Here is a 13,144-nt window from a genome sequence, read left to right on the forward strand (position 1 = left end):
GAGGAAGGAGAGGGGAGGAGGTGAGAAGAGGAATGGGGAGGGGGGGGGGGGGGGGGAGGTGGAGGGGAGCCTGTTTGCCAAATGAAGAGAGAGAGAAGCGGCTTCTGACTGGAAACCCACAACTGGAATGACCGTGCGGGACTTCACGAGCTGCGCCGACAGTGATGAGAAAATTCAGCACATGATCCTATAGCGGAACGGAGCTGTATGAGGAGAACTTATGAGGAGTAGATTCAGCGCGTGAGGAGTCGCTGCCCCGAGATCTGTAGAACAAAGAAGCTATAGCGGAACCGAGCTGTAGAATGTTTGTTCTGCAGAACTTTCTCAATCTTTCTACGTCTTTAATCCACAGCGGCTGGGGTGCGGGGCCTGGAGTCTGGTGGGCCTGGATTGGTCGGCATGTGAGCATTGTGAGGTCAGCAGCTGGTGAGCGGCGTGTATATTTTTAAATTTAGTTTTGTGATCAATTTTATTCGAAATCTGGGGAAATAATTGACCAAGGAGTGGATTTCTGAACTCAAATCCCGACCGAAATAGTAAAAATCTCTGTGTTTTTGCGTCTGGTTTTCGAGGAGATACTCACAGCCACCAAATGCGCAGGTGCAGCTCATTTCCCCTCATCCCCAGCACTCTCCCCACCCTCTTCTTTCCCCTCTCCTGCTCCCCTCCCCAATCCCTCACCTTTCCCCTACCCTCAGTCACTCCCTCTCATGCCTCTCCCCCAGACAACCAAGCCGATCCGACAACATCACACAAGATTCACCCAAATCACCTAACTCCCAACCAACTGCCTCCTCCCCGCAATTCCAACTACCCACACCTCTCCCTCTATTCCCCTCCCCACACACCTCCTACACTCCCCACTTTCCCCCCTCTCCCTCCCAACCCCCTCCTCTCCCTCAATCCCCCCACTCTCCCACCTCACCTCCCCAGGATCTCCAGGCTGCCGCTCCTTTCCCTCCTTGCGTGACCAGAGCCAGCAGCGCCGTCAGCCTCAGAGCCAGGCTCAGCATCCAGGCCTTGGATCGGTGTGGCCTCTCCCCGCCCGGCCTTTCCCCATCTCCGGAGCCGGCAGCGGCCACCGCCGCAACCCCAGCCTCAGTGCCAAGGAGGTGGATCCCCACGGGGCCGGAGTAGCAATAAAATGCTGTTTTTAAAATTTTACCTGTTTCGCCGTTGTGAAAAAAAGATGACGATAAAAATTCTGGAAAGGTCCCAACTGCGCAGGCACGTTGGGTGACCTTTGCGACGCCAGTATAGACATACATGGGAACTCTCCCCCAACTGCGCATGTGCGGGTGGGAGCACTGTTTTAAGTTAATTTTATTTAAACGTTAATAACTTTTAAAATATACCATCGATCTGAACAAAACGTGCTTCATTTACAGCACAGGACAATGGTGAGTAAGGTGGGGCAATAATCGTAGCACTATCATGTACCATTTTTGCGCTAATAGAGGTACAAACAAACGGGTGGTGGGCAGTGTGGACTCGACGTGTGGTGGGGGGGTTGCAGGCAGCGTCGGTGGAAAGTTGTGGAATATTATTTTGTAAAACGCCAATCAATCTTTGAGTCAATTAATAGACTTGACTCCTCTCCCCGTCATACACTCTCCCCTACACCCCCGTCACACACTCCCCCCCCCCCCCCCACCGATGTTTTGGATTGGTATCCTTCTTCAGACTCGAGAGGGGAGAAAGATGATAGAAAGAGGCGAGAAGGGATCTGTACCTGGATCCACCTATCATTTGCCAGTTCTTTCTACCAGCTTTATTTCATCTACTTCATCAGTCTGAAGAAGGGTCCTGACCCGAAATACCATTTGCCCATTTCTCTCCACAGACACAACCTGACCTGATGAGTTCCTCCAGTGGTTTGTAGTTTGTATTTTGCTTCATAAATTATGTAAGTTCTGTAACTATAACTTGTTGGCAAAAAAATGTTCCCTCAAGATCAAACTTGTTTGTGTGGAAGTACAAATTGGGCAACAATTCATCAGAAGCTAATTTCATATCTGGGTTGAGCAAAGAATGCGGCTTTCAATTTTACATATACTTAATCCATCCAATAACAAATAGCTTCCCTCCACTCTTTCAGTTCAGAGGGTCATGATCCAGAACGTCAAGTGTCCCTTTCCTTCCACAAATGCAGTCTGACGCACAGAGTTCTTCCAGCACTTGCTTTTTGCTCCAGTTTCCAGTATCTGAGTCTTTTGTGTCTCCATAAACTAAACTACGCCTGCTTTACAATTTACAAACCTCCGTATTTCTGGCTTAATACTTCCTAATTCTATTGCAATTATTAGACAGTTAATCCTTCACTATATAGCTAGATTATTCGGTACTATTTCAGACAATTTATCAATTAACAAATATCAAGACTAGTTAGCTTTTTAACAATATGATAACCTATAATAAAAATGGACAACAAAATCAAATATACCTGCAAATTATAGTTAAATTATTTTAGATTGTCAGTTCAAATATTAATTTTGAAATTCAATTTTTTTTCTGAATATATGCAGCAACTACATGGCATCATTCTAATTGTTCATTCCAAATTATTTCCAAATTATGTAATTCTATGTAGACAATTAGGGGGGGGGGGGGGAGACTCATGTTAAAATCTTTGGTTAAATTATCCTACATTGATTTCCAGTTCAGGCAATTTCTCCACTGGAAGAGCAGGATCACAGATATCCTCTAAATGCATAAAATAATAAAAATGCTTATGAGCAATACTATATTCAAAGTCAAGTTTAAAGATAACAACTACAAAAATACTGGATAGTATTAGTATTACCTTTGACTGTTTCTCACCTTCACTGATTTGGAATCTAGTAGGTTACTGGGAAGGTCAGCTTCTCCTTCAAAGGGACAGAAAGGGTACGCTGCATGGCATGCAGGGCATAGAAAGAGGTCAGGGAATTAAAAAGCAAATTTCAGGTGTTTAACATATACTGCTAAATAAGTCCAGGAGAAGAATCAAAATTAGGTTCAATTATAAAATTGCTAATCGTCATGTAGAATCTAAGCTGAGAATTGGCATGCAGTAGTGCAAGAATAAGGCAGGCTGTTAATTAATTAAGTCAGTAGAAAGAAGAGAAAGGACTGTTGTCAAACACAGATTAAATGATGTTTGGATAAGGAGCAATGTCAAAGTTTTGCTTTTCAAAAACATACATACAGTAAAAGTCTGTTAATGTGGCATGCTTCTAACTTTGGCAGTGTTGGCAAATTTTCTGGACTATTATATATTATTCGGAGAGCACTTTATCAGATTATTTTACTGTAAATATATGTTAACGTATTGTGGCTAAACTGAAAATTTGAAAGTACCACTATATTAAATTGGTTTCAAGTGACAACAGGATTCTCTCTTCCCTAGAATTATAATTCAATTTTCTTCTTCTAAATGTACCATAATCATGTGCAATGGCCCTTTATAAATCAAAAAGTTATAAGGCCATAATATATGGAAAATATTATTTGGCGAGAGATAGTTTAAAACATGATTTTAGGTCACCAAATTAGTTGATGTTATTTAATTTATAAAACTACATAGCTCCGTTACAAAAAAAATGCTAAGGAAATAGCCTGCAGCCATAGTAATGAGTTGCAGAGTAGGAGCAGGCTTTGTATAAAATGTCCTATATTACTACATTTTTAGTTCTCCCAATTTGAATAGTTGTGATATTTTCCTGAATTTGTTTTCCAAAATTCATAACATGAATTTAATACATTTGAACATATTATCGTTTCATCAATTTGTGTATTTTCAATCACTGAATCTTATATATTCATGACATAATTGCCGAACATGTATTGAAGGCTGCATTGCCTTGCATTTTAACACATGCAGCACAGCAGAAGGTTATCAGGTCCAGTTAAACAATCTTATTCCATACCCCTTCTTATTTTCTCTTGCAACATATTTTCTCTCACACATCCATCACCTGGCCATATCTTTTTGCCACAACTGCATTAAGCGATAATTTATAAGCAGTCAATTAACCAACCAACCAGCAATTCCACATTTTCTGTTTTATTGTTTGAGCAGAGGTTTTATTTTCAGATATTGCGATCAGCCATGATCACAATGAATGGCGGTGCTGGCTCGAAGGGCCAAATGACCTCCTCCTGCCTCTATTTTCTATTCTATATTTGGTGGTGGAATAGGTAGCATTGCATCTTTCAAGTATTCAATCACTGGCCGATTTTTATACAAAATATTCAATGGTCTTTCCAATTTCCTTTGCTTTTCATCATGTGCTTCTAATATAGATGCTTTTAATTAAAGTTAAAATAATTTGATACATTCCAATCAGACTGCTCTTTGAAAAGTTGCGATTGGTGCTAGTGGTCAAATCTTGCATACATAGGCTATTCCTATATAAAGCAATTTAATTTAAAGTAACTGAGAATAACTGTAAATTTCAACTCAAAATAGTTATTTAAACTGAGTTGGTTTCATTGCTTTAAAAGTCATTCAGACCCATGCTTCTATCCAGGAAAAAATATTATTCTCAAATATGATTTTATTTATACTGAGCATATGATTAACTAACAAACACATGTTAAACGTTTAAATATTTTTGGCCATGGATTTTTTTTAAACTGGTGCGACACTGCTGCAGTTAAGTAATTTGATGCAGAAGTGACAAACACCCTGTAAGCATTAAAGAAGATGTGTGTACACAAATTATTACAATGTTATTCCACAAATGGGATTTTGTTTTGCCAAGTGTGCAATGAACTGGGAATTTGAAATAAAAATGTTTTATTTTGGGGACACTGTCAATAATTGCTTATAATAATCACACGTCAGTTAAGAGAACTACTTTAAGTTATCATATTCACAAGTACACGGAAACGCAAGGACCAGATTCCCCAAGAAATCTGCTAAGTTTTCTATACTAGAACTAATCAGCTGTTATTGAATCTAACTGAGGCATTGCATTGTCAACCATCAAGAAAATACAAATGGAATACATAAATCAGTAGTTACCTCACTTGAATCAATCTCTTTTTGATCTGGAACAAAGCACTGTATATTATGTCCATCTTGTTCACTTGAAAATACATCTCCTGTATCCTTAATATCTGAGCATGCAACTTCAATGGCTTCATCTTCTTCACCTGTTCGGGACTCTTCCTCCTCACAGGCATGGTAACTGGACTCTTTCAGGTGCAAACCTCTGATAAAAAGTTGACAGGTCTCCAAGTCTGCTTCCCACACTTTCTCAAATAAATGGGTTCCACAACTGAAACAAAAACCAAGCTAGTAATATTCAGTTAAAACTGCAAGTGATCTATTTATTGTTCAAAATAAACTTGGTTAAATTACTTGAAACGTATTTCTGTTTCTTTAATCAGTGGCATTAAGCATTCATGCAGGCACAAATTAAAAACTATCAGAAATCAATTTTAATAATAGCCAATGCAAGATAATAGTCGAATAAACACCGGAGGTCTCACTTTCTGTAGCTGGAACATTAGAGGTGCGAATGAGCCAATTAAGAGGGGTAAAATTCTGGCACAATTAAAATCATTAAATATGGATATTGCTTTCCTACAAGAAACGCATTTGAAACAACAAAATCAGATCAGATTAAGGGCAAACTGGATAGGTCAAACCTACTACTCCGCATTCACCTCTAAAGCAAGAGGCACGGCCATTATAATTCGGAAAGGTATACCTTTTAAATTAAAGAAATCCATATCTGATAAAGAGGGAAGATACGTTATAGTCACGGGAGAAATTTATAATACAGGTACACCATTAACTATGATAAATATCTATGCGCCTAATTTTGATAACCCACAATTTTTAAAGAAAATAGTAGATATAATTGCAGAGCATGATTATCAAAATATAATAATGGGGGGAGATTTTAATTGTGTTATAGACCCATATTTAGATAAATCAATAAAGGTAGGGAAGCGTCTTGTTAAAACTAAGACCTGTGAATTTTTAAATACTTATATAAAAAATAATAACATAACTGATGTTTGGAGAATAGCAAACCCAAGTGGAAGGGGAATATTCATTTTACTCATCGGTTCATAAATCCCGTATACAAATAAACCATCATACCATAATAGTATTATTTACGATCATTCACCATTGACTTTTATACTTAAAATTGAGGGAATGCCGGGTATAAAACCTTTTTGGAGATTCAACGCACAAATATTAAATAACCCGCAGGGTTATGAGTATATAAAAGAACAAACAAAATTTTTTTTCGAAATAAATGAGACGCCGGGTATTTCTGTATCGCTATTATGGGAAACCTTTAAGGCATACATTCGCAGCGCTATAATCTCTTATCAAAGTTTTCAAAATAAAGAAAATAAAAGAGAACTTCAGCGGATAGAACAGGAAATAAAATTACTAGAATTGAACAATGCAACTGACCCAACCATAGATAAACATAATATGATAACCTTATTGAAATATAAACTCAATAGAATATTATTGGCAAGAGTAATAAGACTATTCCAAATTACAAAACAGGCACACTTCGAATTTGGTGATAAGCCACATAAATTACTTGCGAGGCAACTGAAGCAACAAGAAAAGGAAAATACTATCACTAAAATTAAATCGGATAAGGGTGAGCTTCTAACACTACCAAAGAATATTAATAAGAGGTTTGCCCAATTTTATCATAATTTATATACAACTAAAATAAATACAGATGTTAGTAAAATTACAAATTTTTTAGATAATTGCAATCTCCCTAAATTGGATAGTTTAGAACAAGAGGAATTAGGAGCACGGATTACTAGTGAAGAAATAAAACAAATAATAAACTCACTGAAAAATGGGAAGACCCCAGGACCAGATGGTTTTAGTAATGAATTTTATAAACGATTTCAGGACTCAATTGTACTAAGATTACTCAATTTATACACGCAGGCTTATACCGAAAATAAACTACCAGAAACTTTAGCAGAATCAACAATAACGCTTATACTAAAAAAAGATAAAGATTTAGATGAACCGGGTTCTTACAGAGCTATATCACCTCTAAATACGGATCAGAAAATATTAGCAAAGATTCTAGCTAGAAGACTGAATAATTATATTAACAAATTGGTAAACACGGATCAAACGGGATTTATACCCAAAAGACAATCATTTAATAATTTGAGAAGGTTTTTCAATATAATGTACTCTCAAAATGTGGACATTGAAGATATTTCAGTTGTTACGCTGGATGCAGAGAAGGCATTTGATCAGGTAGAATGGCAGTATTTATATAAGGTACTCCAAAAATTTAACACGGGAGAGAATTTTATTAGATGGGTTAAACTACTTTACGATAAACCTACGGCAAGAATATTAACTAATAATATGTTATCTCCAAAATTGTATTTATCAAGGGGTAATAGGCAGGGTTGTGCCTTATCACCATTGCTATTTGCCCTTATGATAGAACCGCTGGCTGAAAGGATTAAAAATCATCCGAATATTCACGGATATAACACTAAGGACTCAAAGAATAAAATTTCATTATATGCTGATGATATTCTTTTATATATTACTAATACACAAACGAGTATACCCACCTTATTAACACTAATTGAGGAATTCGGCTCTTTTTCAGGATATAGAATAAATTGGAATAAAAGCGAAATTATGTCTCTAAGTCCACAGGATGCGAGACACTTACTAAAATTCCCTTTCAAAATTGCAACAGAAAAATTCAAGTATCTGGGTATTCAAATTACGAGAAGACACAAATAATTATTTAGCGCCAATTTTATGCCACTATTAAATAAACTGAATGATATGATTAAATTTTGGAAAACGCTCCCGCTCTCATTGATAGGTAGAATTAACGCTATAAAAATGACTTTCTTACCACAATTAATATATTTGTTTCAAGCGATCCCAATATATATTCCAAAATATTTTTTTTAAAAACTAGATTCTACTATCACTAATTTTATATGGGATTACAGAGCACACAGAATTCAACGAAAGCATTTGTGTAAACCTAAAGAAGTTGGGGGCTTATCATTACCTAACTTTACGTATTACTACTGGGCAGTGCATATTAAGAACATAATGTACTGGTTGGATAGTTCCACTCACCGGTCGGAGTGGATAAGAATGGAGAAAGAGGAGTGTTTCCCGTATGATATAGGAACGATCTTGTTCTCACCGATAAAATTAAATAGTATAATATATAAGAACCCAATTATTCACAATACAATAAGAATTTGGAAACAAATAAAATTATCGTTGAAATTAAATAATCTATCAGTACTAACCTCACTATTGAACAACCCTGCATTCAAACCATCTCTTATCGACAAAACATATAAACAATGGGATAGACTGGGGATTAGGAAAGTAGGAGATATGTATGAATTGGGCAAATTGTTATCATTTCAATAATTAAAATTAAAATTTAAACTGAAGGATAATCAATATTTCAAATATATACAGATATGTGACTATGAAGAAATATACACAGATTTCAAACTATATTTTTAGACCCTTTAGAAGAAGCAATGAATATTAAGGCTGATTCACAAAAACTAATATCATACTTTTATAATAATATATTAAATAGAGAATTACCCTCAACAGAGGCACTAAGAGAAGATTGGGAACATGAACTAATAAGATCCCAAAGGATAGATGGGAAAAGTATCTGATGAACACACATAATTGTTCCATTAATGAAAGACATAATTTAATTCAATTTAAATTATTACATAGACTATATTATTCAAAAAGAAGGTTGAATAAATTTTACCCAAACGTCTCTCCCAGATGCGATAAATGTTTGTTTCAAAATGCTAATATAACACATTCATTTGTAGGATGTACAAAGTTGAATGAATTTTGGAGCGATATATTTGATATATTTACAAAGCTTTTCAAGTCAAGAATAGAACCTAATACGGAATGGATTATATTTGGAATAATAGTACAAGATATCAATTTAAATAAGGACCAAAAGGTTTTTTTAAATTATGGGTTAATAATTGGAAAGAAATTGATACTTAAATTTTGGAAAAATACAGCTATTCCAACTGTTAAAATGTGGATTAGGAATATGATAGACATAGCATGCCTTGAAGAAATGAGACTCCGACTAATAGATAAATATGACCAATTCTTAAGGAGTTGGTCCCCTTTTATCGACTTTTTGGAATCATGTGATGCAGCGGTACCGTAAAGATTACTGATTTCAGGTCAGGTCGTGGATAGATTTACATCTCCGAATAAAGATTTGAAAATTTCTCTTTTAAGGGTCTTTTTTTCCTATTTCTACTTTCCACTTTTTCTTTTCTTATACACACACTCCACGTTTTTCTATTTTCTACTATCTATTTTTCCTCTTTTTCTCTTCAATTTTTTTTTCTTTTTTTTTTTTCCTTCTTGTCTTTCTTATTTCCTTTTCAAAAACATAAAACTAGAGGTTGTACATAGAATGTATAATTACGTTATGACATAGTTGGCACCTAAAATTAGGTCCCACTGTTTTGTATTGTACTAACTTCTAATAAAACAAACAACAACAAAAAAAGAAGAAAAAAAAGAAATCAATTTTAAACAATGAAGTAGCTTAAGTAATCAAAAATAAGATTATACTCTGGCAGAAGATTATAACAACCATACAAACACTGTTTTATGAAATGCCTAATTAAATCATTTAGGAATTTTATTTCATTCCATAGCAAAACTGTGTTATCCACGATAAAATTAATCAATAATTGATACTGGTGTAAAAGTAATTTTAAAGCAGAAAACATATGGAGGGTTATGGTATGAGTGCAGGCAGGTGGGACTAAGGGAAAAAAGTTGTTCGGCACGGACTTGTAGGGCCGAGATGGCCTGTTTCCGTGCTGTAATTGTTATATGGTTATATAGGACTGTTTTTTATCCATATTGTAGCTAAACATTTGACTGCATTTTAAATATTTTCATAGACATGCTGTTACTTAATTAGTTTTCTTAGTTATCCCTTATAGCTTTATAACACCAGGAAATGTACTTAAATGAAACTGATATAAGTTTTTTTTATTTCTTCTAATATTAATTTTATTAGAAGCAAATATACAAGGAGAAAGTAATCGACATAACAATTATACAATTTTCGTACAGCTTCAGTTTTAACATTTTATAAACTGATAAGTGAATCGGAAAAAAATAAAAAGGAAAGAATGAAAAGGAAGAAGATACGAAAAAGAAAGAAGAAAAAACCCCTAAACTAACAAAGAAGTGAAATAAAAGATAAAGCGGAGATATATCCCACTACCCTTCCCTACACCCGCTCATCCGACTCTAGTGTCGGTTTTGAATTTGTGTTCAACCATTCTGTTGTTGAAGAAATTCAATGAAAGGAGACCATATTTTGGAAAATTGATCTGATTTGTCAGACAAAACAAGCCTCATTTTTTCTAAATGTAGTGTCTCGGTCATTTCTGTGATCCACATCTTCACTGTGGGAACTGCTATCTTTTTCCAGAATTTAAGTATGTTTTTTTGCAGTTATTAAACCATAGTCAAGGAAACATCTTTGAAATATCGTTAACTTAGAGCAGCCCTCTGACATTCCTAATATTATTAATTTTGAATCTGACTCGAATTGAATTTTGAGTGGTTTAGAAATGGTATTGAATATTCAGAAATTTTGTATTTTACACAGGATACAAAAGAATGGGTTAGGGCAGCTTCTCGGAGGTAACATTTATCACAGAGAGGGGAGACAGTTGGGAAAATCTTATTCAATTTGGTCTTTGAGTAGTATAACCTATGCAATACTTTGAATTGTATCAGACAATGCCTGACATTTAAATAACTGTAATGTATGTATAGTAGGCTTTCCTCCCATATATCTATTGAAATGGGTAAACCCAGCTCGTCCTCCTATGCTCGCCTATAAACCTCAGAAGGTGGGGTATCAATATTTAAGAGAGTGTTATAAATGTAGGATATCAACTTACTTGTATCAGCATGTCTATTCAAACAATCGTCTAATATATCTGGACCCATAAGAGGACAGTCTTGTGTATATATTTTCACATAATCTCGGATTTGAAGGTATCTAAAAAAATTGTTTGCGTTCAAGTGGTATTTCTCCTGTAGTTCTTGAAAAGAAAAGAGAGTCCCCTTCTTGTAGAGGTCTCCCACAGTATTAATTCCCAGGTTTTTCCATTGAACAAACACCATATCTAAAGTAGACGGTTTACACGAGGGATTGTTTGCAATAGGAAGGAGAGACATGTTTCTCAATTTAAGACTGAATTTCAACTGTTTCCAGATACGGATAGTACTATGTATTATCGGATTTAGCTCATACGTTGACTTATTCAAATGTGTTGGAGATAGGAGGATCGAGCCTATACTAAAAGGCAAACAATCTTCCCTCTCCATTTTTAACCAATTTACATCATCCAACCAGATGATTATATTTTTAATGTTAGTTGCCCAGTAGTAAAAAAGAAAATTAGTCTTTTGTATATTCTATGGGTTTTGTAGTCCCAAATAAAGTTAGTGATAATAGAATCCATTTTTTTTAAAAACTTTTAGGGAGATATATCGGTATTGATTGAAATAAATATAGGAGTTGCGGAAGGAAGATCATCTTTATGGGATTTAATCTACAGGGCTCGAAAATAGAGGTTGCCCGGGTGCCACTGACCACCCAAAGTGCTGTCGGGCAACCTAATCATTTTGCCCGGCTTGGCACTGCAGATACTCGTTTATACCAAAGATAGACACAAAAAACTGGAGTAACTCAGCGGTCAGGCAGCATCTCTGGAGAAAAGGAACCTGACATTCTGTGTCGGCGACGGCTGTAATGCATGGGAAAGATGCTAACTGTGGCATCTTTCCCATGTAACGGAGGTTCGGAGCGAATGATGGTGGCTCCATCTCCTCCTCCTCCTCCCGCCCGCCCTGATAGCGGCCGCTGCTTGCCACTCCGCCAACGGCGCATTTGAAACAAACCCTCTCGCACGCCGCGGCCGGGAGGAGGCAGGGAGGAATGGGGAGGCCTCCTTCCGCCGTCTAAAGCATCTACACAGCTCGGCCCCGCACCTACCTGTTGGTTGGCGGAGGGGAGGCGCTGGCGAGGAGAAGGCGAGAGGCTGAGAGCCTGAAAAAGGCGAGAGGCTGCCAATGGCCGTTGACTGACTGCTCTAGAACGCCGCCGACCAGAGCCCGAGGCATCTACGGTAAGGGCTGTAGGGGCGTTGGCCCGCGGATGTACGAGCATTGTCGCCCGAGCCAAGGCCTCCTTTGCCCATTCAAACGCTGCCACAGCGAAGAATTGCATCTCCCGCCTCTTGCCAGTCAACAACTGAAAGAGTGGCTGCATAATTTTAGCCACCGCCGGCACGAACCGATGGTAGAACGTTACCATGCCCACAAACTCCTGGAGGCCCCGCACTGTGGAAAGCCGCGGAAACTGGCGGATTGCCTCAACCCTGTGCAGTAGAGGCACTGCTCTGTGCTGCGTCACCCGGTGGCCCATAAAGTCGATGGCCCGAAGGACGAACTGGCAATTGCCAGGGTTAATCACCAGGCCGTGTTCACTAAGGCGCTGGCACAATAAACATAAGTGGGCACAGTGTTCCTGCCAAGCGCAACATGCCACGAGGATGTCATCTAAATAAATGAACAGGAAATCGAGCCCATGCCCCACGGTGTACATCAGGCGCTGGAAAGCCTGTGCGGCATTCTTGAGGCCAAAGGGCATCCGCAGGAACTCGAAGAGGCCGAACGGGGTGATAACAGCCGTCTTCGGGACATCCTCCGATCGCACGGGGATCTGGTTATATCCCCGGACTAAGTCAATTTTTAGAAAATAGCATAGCCCCGGCCAGATGGGCTGAGAAATCCTGTATGTGGGGAATGGGGTAACGATTGGAGGTTGTTTCCTTGTTCAGGCGGATGGTGGGCGGCGCGACTCTTGTCAGCAGCGGCCTCTACAGTCCGTCTGTGTTTTTTTATTTTTTGTCTCGTTTTTATGTAGTTTTTGTTATTTTTTTTTTGGGGGTATGTGGGGGGGGGGAGGGGGTAACTTTAAAATCTTTCCCTGCACGGGAGACCCGACCTTTTCTTTGTCGGGTCTCCGTTGTCGTTGGGGCTGCAACGTGGAGCGGCCTCCAA

At 37.8% G+C, this 13,144-nt stretch overlaps 1 protein-coding gene across 5 annotated transcripts in view; it reads right to left on the reverse strand.

Annotated features, from left to right (window-relative positions):
- disc1 (DISC1 scaffold protein) overlaps positions 1-13,144 on the reverse strand; it is an 87,192-nt gene that overhangs the window by 9,634 nt on the left and 64,414 nt on the right. For 3 of the 5 annotated variants that reach the window (XM_033021745.1, XM_033021744.1, XM_033021742.1), the window contains exon 11: positions 5,009-5,264. In XM_033021745.1, the coding sequence (XP_032877636.1) occupies positions 5,009-5,264 (256 nt within the window). Of the gene's footprint in view, positions 1-2,820; positions 2,892-5,008; positions 5,265-13,144 lie in introns of all 5 variants that reach the window. The other 2 variants (XR_004412077.1, XR_004412076.1) reach the window with 1 other exon arrangement.

This window comes from Amblyraja radiata, chromosome 5 (genome assembly GCF_010909765.2).
Source record: "Amblyraja radiata isolate CabotCenter1 chromosome 5, sAmbRad1.1.pri, whole genome shotgun sequence".
In the NCBI taxonomy this organism is placed as follows: Eukaryota; Metazoa; Chordata; class Chondrichthyes; order Rajiformes; family Rajidae; genus Amblyraja; species Amblyraja radiata.